At 35.9% G+C, this 25,697-nt stretch overlaps 1 protein-coding gene across 1 annotated transcript; it reads left to right on the top strand.

The window, feature by feature from the left end:
- Positions 1-7,358: 7,358 nt before the first annotated feature.
- Positions 7,359-8,525, top strand: LOC140152200 (E3 ubiquitin-protein ligase TRIM56-like). Its single transcript, XM_072174499.1, has one exon. The coding sequence runs from the start codon at positions 7,359-7,361 to the stop codon at positions 8,523-8,525; it is 1,167 nt and encodes a 388-aa protein (XP_072030600.1).
- Positions 8,526-25,697: the final 17,172 nt, after the last annotated feature.

Genomic DNA, 25,697 nt, shown 5'->3' with positions numbered 1-25,697 from the left:
GTTATGTCAACATTTGGTTACTTATCCATAATAAAGACAAATAATGATTATGTGTTTCTGTTATAATCAAATCACTGTGCATACATCCATCCCAAAATCTGATTGCTATTATTATATGGGTGAATGCACAACAAAAGAATTGGTATTTAAAAAGTATTTATTGGGCGAATTATCGTGTGTCCACCAGTAATGTGATTGAGCATTGAGACTCTGCCATCCGATTAGGGGTGTGTGTGGAAGGGGTGGGGTGTGTGTGTGGGATAGGGGTGGGGTGTTTTGGTATGGGGTGTAGGGGTGTGTGGGGTGTGTAGGTGTGGGTGGGTGTGGGGTGGGGGTGTGTGTGTGGGGGGGGGTGTGTGTGGGGGTGTGTGTGTGTGTGGCTTGTAATGGTTTGTTTTGTTTCGGGTTTTTTCGAAACTAATGTCAGTATTGTAATGTTTTTTGACTATAAATAGTCTGTTAAGTGGTTGGTGAAATTGATGGATATTAAGTTGACTTAATTCAAAACCCACATTCAACACAAAATCAACCCTGATCATGTCGATAGATTTCAATTTGGGACAGAGGTCTTTACAAATTCTCATTCAGCGCAGGGTTTTGTACTTCGAACATTTATTATTCTGTATTCGGGCCGAATCCTGTGGGCCAGGGATCCCGAAACCTGGATCCGTCGTGCGTGGCTGTATTTTTCACAACTTGCACTGACGCTGAATATCTTGAAAGAACCTTAACAAGTTGTACCATAATATTTCTATAGTATAATGTATAAGGTGCAAAACCAAATCTGTTGACACTTGGAAGCTTATTTTGTAATCTTTATTACAACTTCATCAAAATTTCAATAAAAGTCTAGTTTCGATGTTCCGGGTTTTGCGGGAACGGGTCACATTTTGAAAAGGTTTCGAGAAGTAATGAAGAAGACTATGACATTACCATTTTCATTAACGTATCCCATGGAGGACCTTTACTTTTATTTTAACTTTCTACCTGACAACATAAATGAAAGTCAGTGCTTGCAATATCGCAGAGTTCCCCTTTGAGGTTGAACGTTTTACTTCAGGCAACATTGCAGTATTGGGTAATGCATCTTTGCGCAAAGAAGGGGGAAGAAGGTATAATACTAAGATTTGTAAATTTGTAACACATTGTGACGAAAATGTATCGGACTCTAGAGACTTTTAGAAAAGGTTCTATGTGTTCTACATACGGGATCAGTTTCAACCTTGCTAGATGGCAAGAAAATGTTATATTAAAAAGGTATTTGGACCAAATGTCATCAAGATGATATATTCATTACATTGAAAATTCAGGATGTATACTTCATCACGAAATAATGACGCTAATAAAGTTATTAGCTATTCTAAATATCTCAACTCTGTGAATATGTTACAGCCAAAGCGTGTTACAAAATGTACCTTGGGGTTTGAAAAGAAATTGAAAACCATCAAAATTTACTCGGAATTTGATGCGCTACTCTATCAGTCTATAGAGAGCCATCGGAAGGTAACGAGTATGAGAAAGAAAACAAAAGATATAATTATCTCTTTCCTTATTTTCCTCTTAGTTCTTATGTTTACTAAGCTTTAAACAAATCAACGATCCAGTTCCTGTGCGGCATGGCATGCTCAATTTTGGCTGGATGTATATGGGTCCCAGATGAAATCATAGAGCGTCTTCGTGTGACATTCTCATCAATATTTCCCAAGTAGTTTACATAATCGTGAACTTAAGTTCTTCCATATCTTGATACAGTTGTGTCAGGTAAAGTGAAGAAAGGTTGGGCTCTTTCCCCGAACATGCCGAAGAGGTTATAACGTTTCATTTGATCGAAAGTAGTACAAATATTGGTCGATTGTGTGTCAGTGAATGGGTTTTTTTTAATTATTATTACAGGAAGTAACTCACTCAGAACTATTCATATTAAGAAATGGTAAGAACGAATCTACTGTACCACTTGCAAAACAAATAATTCAAACATATTTGACTCAGCTTGCACGTACGAGGATCATTCAAAAGTTCTACCTCCACCCTCATATTTCAACTTCTGCAAAGAGTAGCCCTTTCATATTTTCATGATTATATCCTAGGGTCTTATCTGTGTGAACATTTTGTTTTGGGGGTTTTTTTTCTAATTAATGTACGCGAAGTGAAAATCAAATCAGAATTCGGTGTCACGGAAATGAAGTGATTGTCTTGTATGATGCAAACGGCCAACTTAACCTTGCTAGATGGTAAGAACATTTTAAAATGAAAAGGCATTTGTACCAAATGTCTTATCAAGATGATATATTCATTATATTGAAAATTCAGAATGCATGTATACTTCGCGGCAAAATATGAAGTGAACTTTCAATGTTATTAGCTATTCCAATTTTAACATTTTTGGACAAAATTTAGAAAATAAAATCAGGATTTTTCTACTTTTCACCTCCCCCTGCACTTAATGTGGTTGCGCCACGGAGGCAGCAAATCTCTTAACTCTGTGAATATATTACAGCCAACGCATGTTACAAAATGTACCTTGGGGTTTGAAAATAAATTGAAAACCATTAAAATTTACTCGGAATTTGATGCGCCACACTATCAGTCTATAGAGAGCCATTGGAAGGTAACGAGTATAAGAAAGGAACTATAATTATCTCTTTCCTTATTTTACCTATTATTCTTATGTTTACTAAGCCTTAACCATATTAACGATTGTATTTCCTGTGCGGCATGGCATGCTCAATTTTGGCTCAATGTATATGGGTCCCAGATGAAATCATAGAGCGTCTTCATGTGACATTCTCATCGACATTTCCCAAGTAGTTTACATAATCGTGAACTCAAGTTCTTCCAGACCTTGATTGAATTGTGTCAGGTAAAGTGAAGAAAAGTCAGGCTCTTTCCCCGAACAAGCCAAAGAGGTTATAACGTTATATTTGATCGAGAGAAGTACAAATATTGGTCGACTGTGTGTCACTGAATGGTGTTTTATTTTATTACAGGAAGTAACACACTGTTCATATTAAGAAATGGTATGAACGATTCTACTGTACCTCTTGCAAAAAATAATTAAACATAATGGGGGTAGTGAGATTGCACGTACGAGGGTCATCCAAAAGGTTCTACCTCCATCTTCATATCTTAACTTCTGCAAATAGTAGCCCTTGCATATTTTCATGATTATAACTAATTTGTGTGAATATTTTGTTTTATTCGTTTTCCAATTTAATGTACTCAATTAATGTCATGCCACAATTCTCTGTTATAGGCCATCTCCAGAAGCTCTGTCGCTTTATGTTCAGCTCCCCGTTCTTTTAGCCAGTCTTTCAGATATGATAACCACATCACTCTCTTCCTGCCTCGGCTCCTTGTGCCTTCCATCCTTCCTGTCAATACTAGGTTCTCGAAACCATGCTTTCGGAGGATATGACCAAGGAATTTAGCTGCTTAACTCTGATTTCACGTAACAGCTTCCTGTTCACATTTGCTCTACTTAGGACCTTAGGACATCGTCATTAGACACTTTATCAGTCCACGGGATCCTCATCATTCGTCCAAGGAACCACATCTCACAGCTCTCCAAACTCTAATGTACGCGAAGTAAAAATTAAGTCAAGATTCCGTGTCGCAGAAATTGAAAAAAAATCAGTACATATACCTACAAAGAAGACAAAAGTAAACCAAATTGAAGTGACCATAAAGTATCATTCGGTAACTTTAGATGGCTTTAATTGAAGCTGACATAAAGAAAATATTGCAAATTATTTAAAATAACAAAAAATGCTTTACTACAACCAAAAATGTTGTTTTTTAGCAAATAAAAAATAAGAGCAGATAAAAATGCCCAAAAACGTGTATGCAGAAGTTGTCTTACTGGAAGCATTTTAAACCTGCTATGAAAATGGCGCTTGATATCAATGATCACCAACGAAACTAATTTGAAAATAACAAGTGGCAAAAAGTGGTTGGGTGTCTTTATTTTTAACTTCCAGCTCTGAGACAGAAATTAAAAGTCATTTTATACTGATGGTCCCACTCCCCAAGCATTGCCAAGTTGTAAAATAAAAATCAGCCATATTTTAAATGTGTATGGATACCATGGACCGATTCTAATGACAGTATAAATCCATCATTTTCTCCATAATGTTCTAAAAATGTGTCTGTACAGTTTTTCATACAAATAAAATAATATAAGATGATTAAGGATCAACTTCGTATGCATTCTAATTTCGTTGGATGTTAATAATAAAGACGATTTGTTCAAGTATTTGAGAATAAATCTCTACGGACCATACAAGTATAGCTCCCCACATGGTGCTACAGATGAATTCTAATTTCAAACCTCGTATAAAGCGGAGTATTTCACAGTACATTCAAATATCGATTCGTAACATAGTTTTGTGCATTCTTGACATGATTCTATTTTACAAGATATTTAAGTAACATCAAATATTGACTTTTGACAGGGAAGTAGCGATATTGACTTGATACAACTACTGGAAAATGGAAAATCCAAAATGAATGAGAGCTTCCGAAGTCCGGAATAGAAAGAAGGTACTCTCCTTATCATGCTTATGGTGGTGTTTATTTATGTATGTGCCGCCGGATTCCACTCCATTTCAATGAGAAGCTCCAACATGTCCCACTTTTCATGTTTTAATGCTATAGAGTACGATTCTCAAACTTCAGTTTTGTAATAAATGCAGAACACGATGGATCTTATTTCATTCCCAGAATTAGGCCTGAAATCTGATGAATGAATAGTGAAGTACTTCAAGTTATGTTTCGAATCCTAATGACGCAGATAGTTTGCCATTGCTTTTTAAAGTTAGGTATATATAATGTTAAGTACTTTGTAGCATAATTTATCAATTAGTGTATAGTACATTCAAGTGTCTAGATCAAATGCGAGGAGCAATGGGTTCCGGAGCAATCAATAGATTCGTTACTTCTTTCTTAAAGTTCCATTCAGTGATCCCAGCGCAGGTGTAAACAAAATTAAAATTGTTCCGTAAAGCTTGAAGTTCTATTAGAACAAATGTTTTCTGAATTGGTGTATGGATATCCAACGTTGAGTTGAATTTACACAAACGTATTTGCGACAAGTTACAATTACCACTTTACCAGTAATCATTTACAAAAGTTGCAAAGGCTTTCCAATAGTATTACATTTCATGAGTGTCACATTTGATCCTCTAGGGGCGAAAGTGTAGGAAGGGATAATTCTAATTTCATTATTTGATAGAAATGAGATAATCCATAGCCTCCAGTTACCAGGTGGTACTTTTCATGTACATTTCTTATGGGAAATATATAGATGATAATGAATCAAAATAATGCATGCGTCAAAACAGCGTGTAAATGAATATTTTCAAAAAAGAAATGTTTTTTTATAATATGGGACAACAGTTTCGCCTCGCCGGATGCAAGATCTAAAAAATAAACTAATGTCTCCTATGGGAAATCATTTAAACATGACATGTATATCATATTAAGTATTTTCCATTTAATATCGAGTCTGCAAGTAGTTGGTATTATTTTGAGGTGTATTAAACTCATTATTGCGAAATATATGGATTTTACAACGTACTTATTATTTGTTTTGCGTTGTGTTTCTTTCGTTTAGACTGACATAATAGTACATAATGACTCATCATTTAGACCATAACTCATCATTTAGACCTGAGACTAAACTACAATGAGTCTAAGGCACATGCGAACAAATCGAAACAACCTTAATGGAAAGCTAAGGTTTCTATGCAAAAACGATTCTCTTATAAACCATCATACGCCCAGTTTCCACCTCGATATACACAATCAAAAAATGTGCTTAAAGTGGTTTTCAACAGATTTTCCACATTCGCCTTGCTATAACATTGAATTGCGTTAACTGTTGACCTAGTGACGAAAAATGTTTTTATAGGGAAGTGTTAGCTATCGTTTGATATAATCAAAATTATGATTGGATGAAGGGTTTCGACAAAAACCAATCACAAAGAGGCCCATTTCAGCTAGAAGCTCCACAGCTCTTACATTGCTATGCACTCACTGTGTCTGTAATCAAAGACTGTGCGGAGACAATTCACTATACTTGCTTGGGAGCTTTTTGACGAAAATGTGTGCTCAGGTGTATCGAGGTGGAAACTGTGCACATGATGGTTTATAAGAGAATCGATTTTGTATAGAAATATTTCCATATGAATTTTTCAAAGACCCCCCCCCCCCCCACCAACCAATCAATCAACTAAATTTGACAAGACTCGATTTGTTAAATAAGAAATTAACAGAAAGTAATTTATCAAACAGCAAATAAAGAAAATTTAATCTATATCTACATGATCTTTATATGTTAAAAACCAGAATTCTGAAGAAAAACCCTTTTAATATTCTCCTAAATCTGTAGTGTTAAAGACCAATTAACAATAAGCTGCAAGCATTTCTTCGACAATTTTATTTCGTTCATTGCACATGGATTTTTGTAACTGATATTTAAAAACATGTATCTGTGTGCATGAACTTCGACTTCTCTATGTGCATTGACTTCGACTTCGACTCTTATTCGACAAATAAATTGTTCATAATAGTGGGGTTTAACAGTAGAATGATTTGGATTAGGTAATATTCAAGATGGTGATGAATGCATTTCACAAACTCTCTTATGCCGCCAATTTTATGAGTAACCTATCTGAATTTCAAATTGTCATAGAGGTAAGACAGAGTTCTGGAGGTAAGATGGGCTACGACCTTCACGTAATGACCTATTTGATACCACAATGTTTTAAGTTTACTTTTACTTCGCACAAAAGTATTTAAAACGTCGAGAATACCTAAATTGAATGTATGTGGGGAAGGAGTATGTTATCAAGGTATAATCGATGAGACAAATCTTTTCAATTAGCTATTTCGTCATTTGCCGTCGTATTTGTGGTATTGCATTTTTGGATTTTTACTTCCCGGATAAAATTATTTGTAAAAAAAGATTTCGCGGAATAATGTGTATCAAAAATAATTACTATGTTCTCTTGATCAAAATAGACCACAACTTTCTAGCATATTTCGTAATGCCCTTGATAGAAATAGACCATTTGGCTATTTGTAAATAAACAGATCATTATTGGATATTTCCCGGGATATTTCCCTCCATTACTTGGAGTTACTTTTGTTGATCAAGAATAACACAGCGTCATAAATACAATACAAGAACCTTTGCCCCTGTGTCTAGACGGGTACGAAGTTCACCGGTCAAAATGATATAAACCCGCCCCAATATATATTAGTGAGCACACAAATTATACTGAGTGACTGCTGCTTTGCTTGTTTCAATCTAAAGCTTGTTTCTTAAAATACGATCTTAAGCGACTTTTATCGTAGAAATGGCAACCTCGCCATTATGCTCTCCGACGCAACTTAAAGAGGATTTCAGAGACGAGTTCTTAACTTGTGTCATATGTGCTGAGCCTTTTGACAGCAATAATCACAAAGCCAAATATCTTCCATGTTTGCATACCTTTTGCAAATCGTGTCTCCAACGTCATGCCGGTAAACGACCCAAGTTCAACTGCCCAAACTGTCGCGAATCAATACCTTTACCAGGAGGGACTGTCGACAACCTGCCGAATAATTTCATTGTAGAAAATTTGAAAGGATATCAAGACATCTTCAACTTTGATGTTGGCTTACCGTGCGGAAATTGCGATGACGCCAATCCTGCTGTAAGTTTCTGCCAGATATGTGGGTCTTTTCAGTGTCAACGTTGCACGGATAATCACCAAGTTATGCGATCACTACGACATCACAAACTTGTAACCATTGATGAGTTACAAGAGAAAAAGCATAACCCGTTGATGCTACAACAACAGAATTGCGAGAAACATCCTACGCTGCCTTTGACATTGTACTGTAAGGAACCAGGTTGTAAAGTCCGATCCTGTGCCTCATGTGGTCTTGCTTACCATAGAACACACGATCTTATAGATTTAAGTACAGCCAGTGACAAAATCATATCCGACATTCAGCTATCCTCGGGGAAAGTGAAGGTCAGAAATCAGGATCTCATCACCATGAGATTGGCTGTCCAAGCTATGCAAAAGTCGCTAATCGATGACTTAAATTCAAAACAGGAACTCATGAAAGAATCTGTTCAGGAACTTCATAATGAAATAGATAGACGCTACAGCAACGCTGTGTCTCACCTTCAAAATCTTTACCAGATAGAGATGAACCGTTTGACAACCAATGTGGAAGCGATAGACTTTCTTTCCGCTCAGATGATCAGTGCCCGAGACTTTGCCAAAAAAGCATGTGCCACGAACAACCACACGGAGTTGCTGACTTCGCAAAGTCATATTCTGGATCGGCTTAATGAGTTGGAGAACGCAGAGTTACCTGAGATGCCATTGCAGAGTAAGTTTGGTTTTAGTAAGAAGCACGATGCTGCCATTGAGAGTGTTAAGAAGTCACTGCAACACTTGTGTGATGTGGAGACATTGTGGATTATTACAAGTGTGAGACATGCTGCAGATGAATCAACTGAAGTCTGATTTTGACTCTCGAACTGAGACTCTGTTCTGCCGATACTCTTCTAATGTTTCCGCCCAGATGGTCTGTGTCTTCGTCAAAGCAAACACAACACAAGGAACAGTGCATCCCTAAAAACTTCTTTAATGTAATGTTATGCAATGCAATGCAATTCAATGCAATGCAATGCAATGCAATGTAAAGTAATAAATGCAATGCAATACAATATAATACAATATAATGTAATGTAATGTAATGTAATGTAATGTAATGTAATGTAATGTAATGTAATGTAATGTAATGTAATGTAATGTAATGTAACTAAATGCTATGTAATGTAATGTAATACTCATGAAATTACCTGGCTCTCATTACCGGCCATATACCGTAAACGTTCGCCTAATGGCGCACCAAAATAGAGAGTTCCCTCCTCTAAAAATCCTTACAAGAATTAAGGGTATGTGCCCCTATTTTAGCACTTTTAGTTTGTGTCTAAAATTCCAGTTATGTCAAGGGAGCCCATAGGATTTGAAAAAGCACTAAGAAGCTGGGACAGTCACATATTGTATATTATTTTCCTTCGTATTTCTTATTTACTTGCTTAGATGTAACTAAGAAGTTGCTCATAAATGATACAGTAATTTAGACTTGAGTAACAACACAGGAATTTAATACTAAGTTGTGTAACATAAACTTTCCACAGATATGCCGCCAAGACCAATGTAGAATACGAAGAGGTAATACGAGTATTTGTGGCTATTGAAAACATGTAGAGAATCATTAGTCTATAGACCAATTCTTAAAAAGACGTTTTTGAAAAGTCCTGAAAACCTGATACAATCATATATACTGTATTAATAAAGGATAACTATACAACGTAAACATCTGTACAATTTTGAGTTCATCTGAATGCGTTAAAAAAATTTTATTTATCAAAATTTACTATGGCATAGTTTACATGCTATTGGATTGGACTATTGAACCTTAACCTATTTTGATTTCCGTATTTGATCAAATTTACTCTGACTCTGATTAGAATTTTGCATTGATTTGGTTTAGTAAACATGGTAAAAGGTCACAAACTAAAATAAATTTTATAGCTGATATTGTAATTTGCGATTATAAAATATTATTGATATGCTTTAGTCGATGCCATCGTTTTGGCCCCCCACAATACCTGATTGTACACAAAAGAAATGGACTATCCTACTGTCCTAGCATACATACACCCCACACCCCACACCCCCCTCTCCCTGTTTGCAAGCTTCAGTGCACACCCGTGTAAGGTATCATGTCGTACGAGGGTCATTCAAAAAGTTCTACTTCTATCAATAGTATCATCGTGTATCTCTGTTATCTTACGTGTATTAAAGGATATTGAAATGATTATACTCTTAAATCTTGGCTACAAAATAAAAGTTATTTGATGAATATGTGATATTTTGTTGTTTACCTATATTGGTTTAAAGTCGCGTACTTTTTCAAAGTCCCAGCCGATTGCGTAAGGTTTTACAACCCTGTTGAGTACAAAATGTCACAGCTCAACTGTTGAGTAAGGTTGAGTAAAAGTTAACTCAACAAATGTTGAGTCATGTATTGATTCCTTTACTGAGAAAAATGTTTACTCAAACTCAAAGGCAAATTAAAGTTGCTACTCAATAGGGTGGGGCGAAAAACACTTGGAACTTTCGGAGAATTTTACTGGGGTACATACTAGTATTGTGCTGAAATATCAGTAAGATTGAAGCATGTTTCACCCAGGCAGTAGATTTTCACAAAATCCCTACTTTTTTGCTATTTCTTACTGTATAACTCTAAATGTATATAGAGAAATCAGTAGAAACAGCCTGGGAAAAGTAGACATTCAGATGCCATCCTGTACCAATATTAAACACTTTGGGTAGTTTGTTTGGACCCTCTAGAGCATCACCAAATAGCAAGCAGTCTCCAATTGGTTAGCATTATTTTTCCTAAAGACACCTATGTAAGTTAAATATTAATGATATTTGAGTTGCTATATTAAGGGGTAGGGGTAGCATTACGGAGCATTTCCCCAGTTCTTCTCAGTCAAATTTCCCTAATGTGGTATTGCTGCATAGATATGAACTGCAACATTGACAAAAATAAATGATATATGATTTTCGGCTATCCATGTTTTGACCAGAGGTCAAAAGGTCACACGGCCTTGAAAATTACTACAAATCAGGCGTCACATGGCCCTTTAACCCCTGGACAAGTCAGAGCTGCTCTAAAATCATATCTCATGTACCGTAAAATGGGGTAACTTCGGTCAGCGGGGTAACTTTGGTCGGTCAAATATATTTTTTTAAATGGTCATATTTTTGTACAGCGATATTGTTTTTAGTCATATTTGGTGTCAATTTGTTCAGAAATATATTTGGAAGAAATATTAGTCGCTCATGTCCAATTTCCTCGAAATTTATGAAAAAATCAGGATTTTTGACCAAAATGAGCATTTTTTACATTGTTTTCAGAAAAATAAAAATCGATATTTGTGAGCAAGGATGTGTGCTGAATTAATTTTGCAAGGGGTAAAATGTAATAAAAAACAAAAACTTGCCCTTATACAGCGAAGATCAATTTTTTTGATTTTTTTTTGTTCATGGATGTATGCTCTGACCAAAGTTTCCCCAAATGCGGGGTAACTTTGGTCAGGCTATTTGAACCCCTAGGGCACCCTTACAAAATTATTAGAAAATCTTTTTCAACTTCAAGGTGTAGAAGGGAACCCTATTGTCATAAAAAAGAGATAATTAGCAATATAATTGGTTTTGTTTGGAAGCAGTGGTTTAAAAACTCTGAAAAGTGCCCAAAGTTACCCCATTTTACGGTATTGTTTGTACTTTTGCAGTTCATATCTACGCAACAAGACCAAGATTGTGAAATTTGACTCAGTCGAACTGGGGAAATGCTCCATAATGCTACCCCTACCCCTTAATTTAGCAACTCAAATATCATCAATATTTAACTAAATACATGTCTTTAGCAAAATATAATGGTAACCAATTGGAAACTGCTTGCTATTTGGTGATGTTCTGGAGGGTCTAAACAAACTTCCCAAATTGTTTAATATTGGCTATGATGTCATCTCAATACCTACTTTCCCCAGTTTGCTTCTACTGATTTCTCTATATAGCGTTATAAAGAAATAGCAGTAAGAAATAGCAAAAAAGTAGGGATTTTGTGAAAATCTACTGCCTGGGTGAAACATGCTTCGATCTTACTGATATTTGAGCACAATACTAATATGTACCCCAGTAAATTTCTCCAAGAGTTCCAAGTCGATCCGAGAAAAAAAAGTGTTTTTCGCCCACCCTACTACTCAACCTTCGTTGAGTCAAATTTACTCATATGAGCTGTAACCTTTTTACTATCAAAAGGAGTACGATTTTACTCAGGTTGAGTAAAATAATTTTTAGAGTTTACCGTCAATTCCCTGTTTTGCATAGTATCTTCTCCACCCATGGCCTATACGTCCACATATAATATAAACACTATATAAATAACACTTCATGTTTCGTTTAGCAGACCTATGGGCAAATGATCTTGATTTGAATTTGCAAAGGAAACATTTTTACGATTTTTGTCACTTTCTAATTTCCCAAGTCTAGTACTTGTGTTAGAAATCATGTTTGCTACAGAATCCAATGTTACATTTACTTCATCCACTGCATTACTCGAGTTTTCTATAGTTTTAGTACTAGAAGTGTCACTTTAAGCTGTTCACTATAAAATGACAGCATATTTTCTACACAAATTTACCGCGTAACATTGAATACGTCCAACAACTCGTCGCCCGCAAGACATAGTGGCGTATCACGAAAATGGCCATTTTGAGATAATTGCATCTGAAGTTTTTGCAACTTTTAACCGTTTGTCATACATTGCCTCCCTTAAAATGTCCCCTTTTCTTGAATGGATATGAACATATAAATATTTAAGTTACATTTTATGTATAAAATGCATTGTTGTCATTCACTAATTAATTGTAATTAGTCATTAAATTTATACGCCAGTATGTCAAATTTTTTGAAAAATTATTCTCCATTCAAAATTGATATACGACACGTGATACGCCAGTATGTCGAATAATAGTTGAAGTTTGGCCACATTGCACAGCCGCGATATACCAAAATAGTGGTGTATGTCACATATTTGCGACATAGTGGCGTATGTCACTGATACGCCACTATGTCGTCCAAAACAAGAGGAATGTTGTACACAATAATTCCATTGAGTGAGATACGCCAAACCTAATTAGTGATTGTACTTTATTAATTAATGACATGCATGTCTTGAAAGTTTGTCAGAATGTAGAGCTTTATACATAGATTATGAAACTGATCTTATCTCATTTTGTCAAAAATGGCTGATACGCCACTATGTCTTGGGAGCGACGAACTATTTTGGTGCCAACCCATCAGCGCTATCATACTGATAGCAGCTGTTTAAGCCTTGCATAGTTCAGACATAAAAAATAAATAAATAAATAAATGTGTGAAAATTTATTAGCCTCCATATCGACAAAATGGTCCCCCTTTTTGACTCCAGCACATAGTCATCGCATAGTTCTTAAGTTTTGAGAGTACAGTCTTCTAGCCAGCTTTAATGAGAGCAAATGGAGAACATTCTGTTGTGTGAAATATTAAGATTACTTGTCGTTTTCAATATTTAGCATAATATTATTGTAAATAGCCTTTGCTCATGTCCACTGTTTTTTTCTAACCGGTCAATTTTGAAAAGTGCTTTGATAAGGAATATTTATTCTCGGATTTATCAGTTGGGCCCGTCCGACAGTCTCGTGTATCTGTCTCGAGTAAATCATTCATGACATATACTCTCATAGTAAGAGACAGACTACCCGAGAATGTATACTTTCCACCAGGTTTTACCAATGTAGCACTTTTCTGGAATTCCTTGACCTTTCTCTGAATCTCTGCAGCTTCAGCCTGCGTGACACCCAGAGCTGTAGACACAGTGGAGATGCTAGAGGTTGTGACTAAAGCAGCAGTAGTACCAACAGCACCAACAGCGAGGATACTCATTCCTCCAGAAACTAGGCCCCCTAGGCCCCCTAAGGCACCGAGCGTGGCCGTTAGAACCGTCCAGTTGACACCATGACAGATCCATGCATCATGACTTGTATCATTCTTGACCGAAAAGCTTGAACCCATGTTGAAAGATGGCGTTCGTGAGTGAAGTTGGATAACGGCATCTGGATAACGGCTTGTCAATATGTAACAACTGCGTAGGCTGTGAGTCTGCAGAGGTTTACCTGTTCAGAATATGAAAGAGTATGTAAAACAATTAATAAGCAATTCTACTTGTTCAATGTTGAAATAATAGGCCAATAATATTTTAAATATTGTTTTAGGTAAACATTAAACAAATTGCGACATACTTTTTCGACAACAGTGCATTTGTTTCAGGTCCGATCCCTAGAATGACATACTAAAATAAAAAAATAAAAAAGATTCCCAGTCGTGGAAATATCCCTCTCCATCTAAGGAATTTTATTATTATTATAATTTATTGTAAGAGATAATATTTTGGGTACTTGTAAATGCCTAAAATGCATACATGGCTAAACTTTGTTTTCTTCGTATGTTTGCCATTTATGGTTTGATTGATAATTTGCATAAATCCAAAATGGCCGGCAACTTGGCTTGGCCTATCACATTGATTTCATCATAACTCATTGCCCTATATAGATAACTTTAGGTTTACTTCCAATGCCAAAGATTATTCAGATTTTAAGAGACACTAGTAGAGTTGCACTTATATTATATGTTTCATAAATTCCAGATGGCTTGGTATGCGTGCTAATTTGCATAAAACACAACAATTTTGTTTAAATTAAGAATTTTTCTAAATGATTTGATAATACTCATAGTACTAGTTTCGTTTGAGTGGCGTTTGTAATATTTTTTGTAAAATAGTCTAGTGGGGGTACTTACTTTTTCGACTAATAATATTCTACCATCTTGCATGGCAGTCATCTATTAAATACACTAGTATTGTACGTGGCTGGTCCGAAATGTCCAGCAAAAGTGAATTAACTCACCTCTGGTTATATTCTGATCCAGTATTAAAAGTGGAAGTGATTGCAGGGACACATGTAGATATCTGCAAAATAAATGATATATGCAACTTTACATAATAGCCTATTTGGCAAAGTCCTTTAGCGGTGTCCGACTGCTCTTCCTGATTATCGCGTAAAAAGAACTATAAGTCACGCGTTGCTACACTTGATCGGCGAATGAGGAGCCGATTATAATCATCTGACATGGGCAAAAGCTAGACTACCCCACCCTTTACATTTTACATGACCCATCTGGGGTTAAACGTCACGCATGAGTCATTTTGGCTAGGGCCTTTGGGTTAAAAACAGATTTGGGATCAAAAGAACATAGGGTGTATTTCCGGCACATAACCAAATACCTTCAGAATCCTCTTTTTTCTCTACAGATTAAATGGTACAGAGATGCGACTATTAGCTGGTGTCTATGGGGTAAACACAGATTTTGAGTCATGCACTTTTCAAACATGGATGATTATTTCAATGGTAAGGTGAATTCTTTCAACAGTACTCTGGACTTCTAAAAGGGACACATGACTTATTTAGTTTGATCACCTTACCTTTGAAATAGAAAGTAAACAGGTAAACGTTTATGTAAAGGCAATCCCAAAATGAGAATATTTCCGGGAACAGGAGATGATAGCGCTTCATTTTATGTCGATAATATGGAGAATAATATAGCGATTAAAATCATAATTTCTAGTTGAAAGGGGGGTCAAGACCCGGGTAAATATGCCTATTTTAAGTTTCAAAATATCAAGAAGGTATGACACCCCACGTGCCCCAAGTGGTGTCAAATGAAAGAAAATAAGTAAGGAAATATAATAATATCCTCACAGGGGTGACACTCCTCATAAGACCTGGGTCAATATTCTACTGTGGTTCCTTTTCATATCTTGAAATGCTAAGAAGGTCTGACCCTCTCCACCATGCGGGTAACAGTGGTATACCACAATATACTGCCGAGTCCAACAATTGATGAACATGATGAATACTCCTCCAAGTTTAACTAAATACTGTACTTACCTCTGGGACCATGAGACTTAAACTTATGTTCTTCTGTATCGCTATGGGTTTAGGTATTAAAATCACTGGATACCTGTTTCAGTATTATGCCTAAATTTCAAACTGATATTCTGAACATCAACTGGTAGGTTACATTATACAAGCTGGTATATATACACGTTGGACCTATTTTACCTGTTCAAGCTGCTTTAGCCACGCCCTATAATAGAACACTACCAATCAAAAAGATTGACCATTGAGTATTGTGATGAAATGGTAATCTTGATATAAGATCAAGATTACCATTTCATCTCAATTGCTCTTAAGTTGATAAGCGCTATCATTTCCTGTTCCCGTAAATTTTATCATTTTCCAAATATGACTGGGATTGCCTTTACATAAACGTTTACCTGTTTACTTTCTATTTCAAAGGTAAGGTAATCAAACTAAATAAGTCATGTGTCCCTTTTTAACATTATTATTTATCATCGACAATATGCTGGAACCGGTTAGATCTCGGGCTATAACTAATGATTGTTAGGATGTGACAATTGCTCATATCGAATTATAACAGTTAGATTTGTACAAACCACGATTTATCAGTATTTATAATAATAATTGATCAAGATAAGCAATTGCGTATACGAATGACAATAAACTACATGTAAACCAGTACGAGTCTTAAAATGCTGTCGTACGTCACTTCCCGGGAATTCCGGATTCCCGGTCACGTCACTGTAACCTGTGACCTACTAAAGGTGTGTACTGATAGATACATCTTATATCATTTGTGAAATGTATTTAACATTTTAGTCTTATTCAATATAACAAGCAGGGGTAGCAACTTATTTGAAAGGAGTATTTCGTGATCCTACTATCCTCTTTTTATAACGTTTTTCAGTAGATATCCATGAAAAAAGCCTATTCCCAAATTTCAGTTGATTCCGATTTTGCGTGTGCGAGTTATGCATAATTTTGTGTATTACACTGCTCCATAGACAATTGTTGAATTCAAATTTCACGATATTTTTGCGAAACGAATGAATCTATAAGAAATATTTTGTACATAGGCTACACATTATGTAGCTAGAGGTTTTCATTCAGTGATATAAAAATCTATTAATATATTTATTAATTGGGGTGTGTGGAGAAATGGTGTAAAATATTTGATTGATAGAAATTGTTTGTGCTTTTCATGAGTTCACATTATGGTGCTAATATTAGTGAATTTGCATAAAATGCATTTAGGGAGTCTGAATTTGAGCTTTGCTGGGGACACAAATTTGGACTTTATGCAACATTATTCTGTTATTATCAAATTTATTGGGGTTTGAGGTCATTATTTCCTAAACTTTGTCAGCATTAGCATTCGTAATAGCTGAAATACACTTGCAATGTACCAATTTTGTTGAAAATGGGAGGAGTTTAAAAATATGGTTTTTAAGGGCGGTAAGTACTAAGAAAGTTTGAATGGTTTTTGGGCTTAAAGGAAGTGTCCGGCAATCACAACATTATGTCTTATATGTTAGAAAAATAATTATTAAGCATGAATCACATGGTTTTATTTAAGGGATCTGGAATTAGCGTTTTGAGCGTTTCGACAGTATTTTTGTAGGACATGAGAGCACATCAGACATATCGAATTGCATTCTGAATACGAAGAATGTCTTTCTGATATCAAATAATTTCCATTTTTTGAAATTCACGATATAATACAAATTTTATGACAAATTATTAAAATTTGATATTTTCACATTTTTGATATATAACAGTCCTCGAAGAAAATTTTATAAATCTAATGGCATATTCTTAAAGTGTATGTAGCTGGGAGGAAAAGCCGACGATCAATTGAAAATTTTGACCTTTCATATTGAAGATATGGATTTTTGTTTCCCCAAAAGACCTAATTTTTTTGGTGTTTTGGGGAAAAAATCCATATCTTCAATACGAAAGGTCTAAAATTTCAATTGATCGTCGGCTTTTCATCCCACCTACATACACTTTATTAAGTAAAAATCAGATTTATAAAGTTAAATTCGAGTACTGTTAAATATCAAAAATAACAATTTTAATGATTTGCCATAAAATGTGTATTACATTGCGAATTTCAAAAATCAAAATTATTTGATATCAGAAGGACATTCTTCGTATTCAGAATGCAATTCGATATGTCTGATGTGCTCTAATGTCCCACGATAAATACTGTCCAAACGTTCATACCCGACCCCTTAAGTAATTTGTGAATGTCATAAATGGTCAAAGTATTAAAATGCTTAAATAAAGGAGGAGTGTGAGTAAATCAGTGGGAGTTTGAACCAAGTTTGATAATTCTTTTCTGCTTGAGATGTATGGACTGGAGCTTGGTATTATTTGAATCAGCCCAGGCTAGATTCCAGTACATTAAATGAGGTAGGACTAAAGTATTGTACAAAGAAAATAATGTATTACCTGGAAGAATATCTTTGAGACGAAACAGAATACCGGAGTATTTGGAAATAATATTCAATGCAAGAAATTTGGTAAAGGTAACCTTGGAAATTTTGATACCATCAATGCATATATTCAAATCATTATAAACACGGTTACTATGACGATTTTTTAAAATCATGTAATTAGTCTTATCAATATTTAAAGACAGCTTATTGACTTTAAACCAGGTAGATATATTATACAATTCATTGTTAATATTGGTAATAAGATCATTCAAATTGGGATTGGAGAGAATGATATTTGTATCATCAGCATAAGTGAAATAGGTGAAGGTGTTGGAGGAAACGAGATATCATTTAAAAATAAAATAAAAAGTAACGGACCTAAAACCGATCCTTGCGGAACACCACCTCATGTATGTGAAGGAGGACATTCTTCGTAATCAGAATGCAATTCGATATGTCTGATGTGCTCTAATGTCCCAAAATAAATACTGTCCAAACGTTCATACCCCACCCCTTAAAACAAAATCATATTAACCGTAAAAACGAATAAAAACAGCCATCTCTCAACGCGCGATATTCAAAATTCCCGCGCCGAAATTGTCTAGAGCAATGACGTCCTAAAAATTCAATGAAGTCTGACGACAAATGAGCACAAATAACCATGACGTCATTGCTCTAGAAAATTTAGGCGCAGGAATTTTGATTATCGTGTGTTAAGAGATTGCTGTTTTTATTCCTTTTTATGATTAATATGAGTTTGTTTTAAATAAAACCACGTGATTCGTGCTTGATAATTATTTTTCCAACATATAAGACATAATCTTGTCATTGCCGGACGCTTCCTTTAACTTACGGTACAAAAACAACTGCGAGGATGCCTGATTGTCCAATGAACTCCCGCTGTTTCTTTGTGTATATTTGGCTCCAAGGGGCCATTCAAACTTTCTGAGTGCGTACCACTTTTACATGTTTTAAGAGACATACTTTTTTAAACTCCCCCACTTTCAAAACTGATACATTACAAGTACATTTCTGTTCTGACGAACACTTATTGGTAATACGGTTCAGTAAATATCACCTCAAACATCAATAGATTTGATAATATCAGAATAATGTTGCTCATATTCAGAAATTTTACCCCCACAAAAGTCAAATTTAGTCCCCTTAAATCCGACATTTTACACTGATTCACTACATTATGAGAGCCGTAAGGTAAACTCATGTTATGGCACTATTTTCATTATATTAATCAATTATTTACATATATCGCTCCGTGGCCTTTCTCTCATCGATTCTGAATGACGTCAAATCTTGGTATTCAAAGGCCAGCTATCGAAGGAACAACATCGCATCAGCGTCAATCCAGTATCTATGTTGTGATACTTTGTTGATATTTGATGATGCGGAATTAAATATTATAGTGAAGTTATGTCTTGTTGTCTGTCTATTTCATTTCGGGTATTCAGAGAGTTTTCCCCGCGAAAATTTGAGATCCATCGGCCATCTATTATGGTGTGAAATCTACCTTTCACCAGAATAACTGATTGATGGATCTCGTGTAAGTTTCGATTTATAACAGAAAGCACATTTTCTATCAAACAATCATTTTAAACCAATTTTCTCAATGCTACTTATTGTTTGACGGAATTTCCAGTATTTTGTCGATAATAAAAAGGGACACATGACTTTTTTAGTTTAATAACCTTACCTTTGAAATAGAAAGTAAACCGATAAATGTTTATGTAAAGACAATCCCAGTCATATTTGCAAAATGATAATATTTACGAGAACAGGAAATGATGGCGCTTATCAACTTGTGAGCAATTATCTATCTATCTATCTTGCGGACGCATCCGAGAATGAGTTTACAATTCTTTTCCAGGAATCTCTATCAGCCATCAGATTTGGGAGGTCATTAATTTCTTGATTGACGTCCCTTGCCACACAGTCGATGTAGTTGAATGGTCTTCTTCCTCTACATGTTCGTGGAAGCCTCATACAGATGACATCTGAAATTATTTGGTCTTTTGCACGGTAGCAGTGGCCTGCAAATCTGGCTCGCCGTTGAGCAACGATGGAGGACACCTCACACCGACATCGCCTGGCTAATAATTATTTGGTGCAGCAGGGACATTAAAATGAATACACGGGATCGATACACGTGAATTGCTATGCACGATTTTGATATCAGACGAAAATCTTCGGATAGTGGGTTAGAAAATGATGAATATCTCCCGTAAATGAATTTTTCTCAAGAAACCAGATGTGGTCTCATACACTTGAAAATACGTGCTGAACAGATATTATAGTCGTTAGCGTGCGCTTTGAAAATTGGCCGTGCGCTTTGAACACAAAATTTGACCAAAACTCTCAATTTTATATTGCGTTGGTCCTGTAGGCCTATGGACTACTAAATAAACAGCGCGCAGCAGGCTATAGCGGCACTCACTCAAGTGGAGACAGTATATTAACCATTGACCGCAATGTCGTATACAAGCTTGCTTACACAGCGAGAAATCAATTACCCCGTCTATTGTCATAGCCTTAGTCAGGTCACTTCGCTAATAATATGCATCTCATAAGGTCCGAATAAAATAGCCATGTGTGGCTGTGGATTCAACCTACCATGGCGCTTTCTACTATGAAGATATCGGGGCGATGTCACTGTGCACCTGTGGAACACCATCATAGATCTCTGCTTTGGTTTTATGTTCACGCCAGGATATATTTCGAACCCTCATCAACAGCCGGGTGTAGGTACCATCAAGACGGTCCTGAAGATCTTTCTTCATTGTCCAGGTCTCACTTCCATATAAGAGGATACTCTCTATGCAGGCTCTAAAGAAGGCAAGCTTGGTATTTCTTGATATGTTGGACTGCCAAATGGTGTGCAGCTTGTTGCAAGCTTTCCATGCTTGAGCTTTGCGAGTCAGAAAGTCTTTCTTGCTGTCGGCAACAAATGAACCAAGATATTTAAAGTCCGACACCTCCTTGAGTTGTGTGCCATCCCGAGAAAGGATTGGAGTTGGGTTCTTATCTCCATTAATACACATATATTCTGTCTTCTTGGAATTGAGAAAAAGGCCAACTTTGGCGGAAGCATCTTCTAAAGATGACAGAAGATCTTGGGCATCTTGTGATAATGTTAAAGCTATGTCGTCTGCGTAGTCAAGATCGGTTAGATACTTGTTCTTCTCTCTGCTCGTCTTATTGGGCATGATGTCAATCCCTTTGGACTTGTCAGTGTCTATCGACTGTCTGAGGAGATAGTCTACCACTAACACAAAAAGGTAAGGGGCCAAAGTGTCGCCCTGCAGGATTCCAGCAGTAGAGAGAAACTCTTCAGTTGGTCCATCACCTGTTTGTACAAAACTTGAAGGATTATCATACATTATTGCAATTATGATCAAATGGTAATCTTGATCAAATGGTAATCTTGATCTTAGATCATGATAACCATTTAATCACTTGTTTTAATTTAATTAATGTGTATTAATAGAAATATGAACAATCTTACTATAAATAGGGAAATATTGCGTGTGTGACGTGTGGGGTGGGGGTGGGTTGTTTGTGTGTTTGCCGTTAAACGTGGACGATATTTGAAATTTGACATTTCAACCGTGGACGTTACTGCAACCAGGGACCGTCCTCGAATATAAAAGATATGCAATTAACTGCAAACGGCCTAAATATTGTTGACATAAACATCGGTCCTTTTCCATTACAGCACAGGGTCCCCTTTTCCCGATTCACAATTAAGGTTTGCAACTATTTTGAACTGTTGCGATATGGTAGTTCACAGCATCTTGCGAATGGTAGTGAGCTTTGGTAAAATTGCATTGATCATTTGATAGCGAGTGTGTACGTAGAAGAATTAAAATATCAATGAAATTTACATTGATCATTATTTTGATAGCGAGTGTGCAGAAGAATTAAAATATCACAGATATACTTTATTAGGTCCTGTGGTTCTTGAGTTATGTTGTAAAGAGGGCTGAAACAACAACACTTTTGTAAAACGTACATACCTCATTAACAACAATAAAGTTTTCAAAGTATACGATTTTTTTCAATGAACTTTTGCAAAACATCAAAGTGTTGTTTTTCAATAATATATAATGAAAATAGATTTTTTGCTGCAATTGAGAATGTTCAGGAGTCACTGCAACACTTGTGTGATGTGGAGACATTGTGGATTATTACAAGCGTGAGACATGCTGCAGATGAATCAACTGAAGTATGATTTTGACTCACCAAATAGACTATGTTCTGCCGGTCCACTTCTATCAACCCATATGATCAGTGTTCTCAACAAAGCAAACGCGACAGTGTATACAAAAACCAATTAAATTAATGTAATGTAATGTAATGTAATGTAATGTAATGTAATGTAATGTAATGTAATGTAATGTAATGTAATTAATGTAATGTAATTGTAATGTAATGTAATGTAATGTAATGTAATGCAATGTAATGTGATGGGATGGGATGTGATGTGATGTGATGTGATGTGATGTGATGTGATGTGATGTGATGTGATTTAATGTAATGTAATTCAATACAATGTAATGTAATGTAATTTAATGCAATGCAATGCAATGCAATGCAATGCAATGCAAAATGCAATTTATAATGTAATGTAATGTAATATAATGTAATGTAATACTCATGCAAGAAATCTTGACATTGTACATGTCCAGTAAACACACAACGTTTTAAAAGGTTTGTTGGGTTATATATATAAAACGTTTTAATAACATACATAAAACATTTTTTGAAAACGTGATGCAAAACGGAATGATATTTAACAGTTGACGAAATAGTTTTGCCCAAAATATTTGACAGTAACGTTTTAAAAATGTATTCACGATCTTTATATAACCCGACATTTAAATGTTATTAAAACGTTAAAATCGTTTTAAGCACATTTTTGTATTTGCTGGGCTTATTGTTATTGAAAAAATGTAGAGAAATTTTGGCCTTTAGAGCAGTTTTTCAAAAAGACCTTTTTCAAAAGTCCTGAAAACCTGACATACAATCCTATTTAGGTATAAAGCATTTCAACAACCTCAATAAAATAAATTATTTGAATGCAAACTAAAGGTATCATAAGTTATTGGACTGGACATTGGACCATTCGCCTATATGATTTCCGTATCTAAGCATATTTGGTTTAGTAAAAGGTGGTAAACTGAAATATGTGTTTTATTGCTGGTTTTCTAAATTCGATCATGAAATTGATACGCTTTAGTCGATGCCGTCGATTTTTTTAGTTGATGTTTGTTTGTTTAAAGTAATTGAATGTATGAAGCCTGTCGGCTATGTACAGCTTTTGTTACCAATAGTACAGTAATATATCCCACAACTACCATGTCTAAAGGATCTAAGAAAACACATTACTCAAGAAGAAAGTGACAAATTTCGATTCTTTTTCCAAAATTGTAATACAACCAAGCAAAACAAGTCGGATATCGAGTATTCGATGTTCAACTTTGGTATACACAATATAAATACACTTTGCTCAAAATGTTTTCTAATTTGAATTAAAAGGTTCTGTAAATATGCATAGTTACATAATATATTCCCATAAAACAGAAATCAAGTTATCCTTTAGATCACATGCTAAATAGTTTCAGAAATGTACGTGCTAAGAGATAATATTACCCTCCTTCACATCCTTGATCCTCAGCTTCACCACTAAGAGATAATATTACCCTCCTTCACATCCTTGATCCTCAGCTTCACCACTAAGAGATAATATTAGCCTCCTTCACATCCTTGATCCTTAGCTTCACCACTAAGAGATAATATTACCCTCCTTCACATCCTTGATCCTCAGCTTCACCACTAAGAGATAATATTACCCTCCTTCACATCCTTGATCCTCAGCTTCACCACTAAGAGATAATATTACCCTCCTTCACATCCTTGATCCTCAGCTTCACCACTAAGAGATAATATTACCCGCCTTCACATCCTTGATCCTCAGCTTCACCACTAAGAGATAATATTACCCTCCTTCACATCCTTGATCCTTAGCTGCACCACTAAGAGATAATATTACCCGCCTTCACATCCTTGATCCTCAGCTCAAAACGATTTCTAATTTGAAAAAACAAATGGTTTCTGAAAATATGCATACTTACATAATATTTTCCCATAAAACAGAAATCAAGTTATCCTTTAGATCACATGCTAAATAGTTTCAGAAAAGTACGTGCTAATTACCCTCCTTCACATCCTTGATCCTCAGCTGCGCAAGACCTTCGCCTCCGCCGTTCAGTTAGATCTCACGACCTTGCAGTTCAAATTCCAAGATCTAACCTTGTTAGTCATGAGCGGTCTTTCATTCCATCTACAGCCCGCACATGGAATGCACTCCCGCCTCACATTCCTGGAATTGCGAAACGGAACAGCTTCAATAAAGGAGGTTAATAGCTATCTAGGCGCCAACCCGTCAGCTTTATCGCAACGATAACAGCTGTTAATGCCTTGATATGTCTTGAAACATTAAAAAAAAAAGAGATAATATTACCCGCCTTCACATCCTTGATCCTTAGCTTCACCACTAAGAGATAATATTTACATCCTTGATCCTTAGCTTCACCACTAAGAGATAATATTACCCTTCTTCACATCCTTGATCCTCAGCTTCACCACTAAGAGATAATATTACCCTTCTTCACATCCTTGATCCTCAGCTTCACCACTAAAGAGATAATATTACCCTCCTTCACATCCTTGATCATCAGCTTCACCACTAAGAGATAATATTACCCTCCTTCATATCCTTGATCCTTAGCTGCACCACTAAGAGATAATATTACCCGCCATCACATCCTTGATCCTCAGCTTCACCACTAAGAGATAATATTACCCTCCTTCACATCCTTGATCCTTAGCTACACCACTAAGATATAATATTACCCGCCTTCACATCCTTGATCCTTAGCTACACCACTAAGAGATAATATTACCCGCCTTCACATTCTTGATCCTCAGCTTCACCAATAAGAGAAAATATTACCCTCCTTCATATCCTTGATCCTTAGCTACACCACTAAGAGATAATATTACCCGCCTTCACATCCTTGATCCTCAGCTTCACCACTAAGAGATAATATTACCCTCCTTCAAATCCTTGATCCTTAGCTACACCACTAAGATATAATATTACCCTCCTTCACATCCTTGATCCTTAGCTACACCAATAAGAGATAATATTACCGTCTTTCACATCCTTGATCCTCAGCTTCACCATTAAAAGATAATATTACCCTCCTTCACATCCTTGATCCTTAGCTTCACCACTAAGAAATAATATTACCCTTCTTCACATCCTTGATCCTTACTTTTACTTTTTACTTTTTCAGCCATTATCAATCCACTGCAGGATGAAGGTCACACCATGATGTCTCCATGTGTCTCTGTTTTGTGCTTGTTGGTACCAGTTCACTTCTCCCCAGTAGTTTTGCAGCTCGTCCCTCCATCGCTTCCGTTGGCGTCCTCTATTTCGCTTCCTCCCATAAGGTGTCCAATGTGTGAGTGTTGAGCTCCAACGATTGTCTTGTCTGCGGCTGATATGGCCGGCCCAGGTCCATTTTCTGCTTTTGATGGTTTCCAAGATGTCTTGCACTTGCGTCTGCTCCCTGATC

Source organism: Amphiura filiformis, chromosome 5, assembly GCF_039555335.1.
Source record: "Amphiura filiformis chromosome 5, Afil_fr2py, whole genome shotgun sequence".
Lineage (NCBI taxonomy): Eukaryota > Metazoa > Echinodermata > Ophiuroidea > Amphilepidida > Amphiuridae > Amphiura > Amphiura filiformis.
This window is presented reverse-complemented; position numbering and strand designations above follow the sequence as displayed.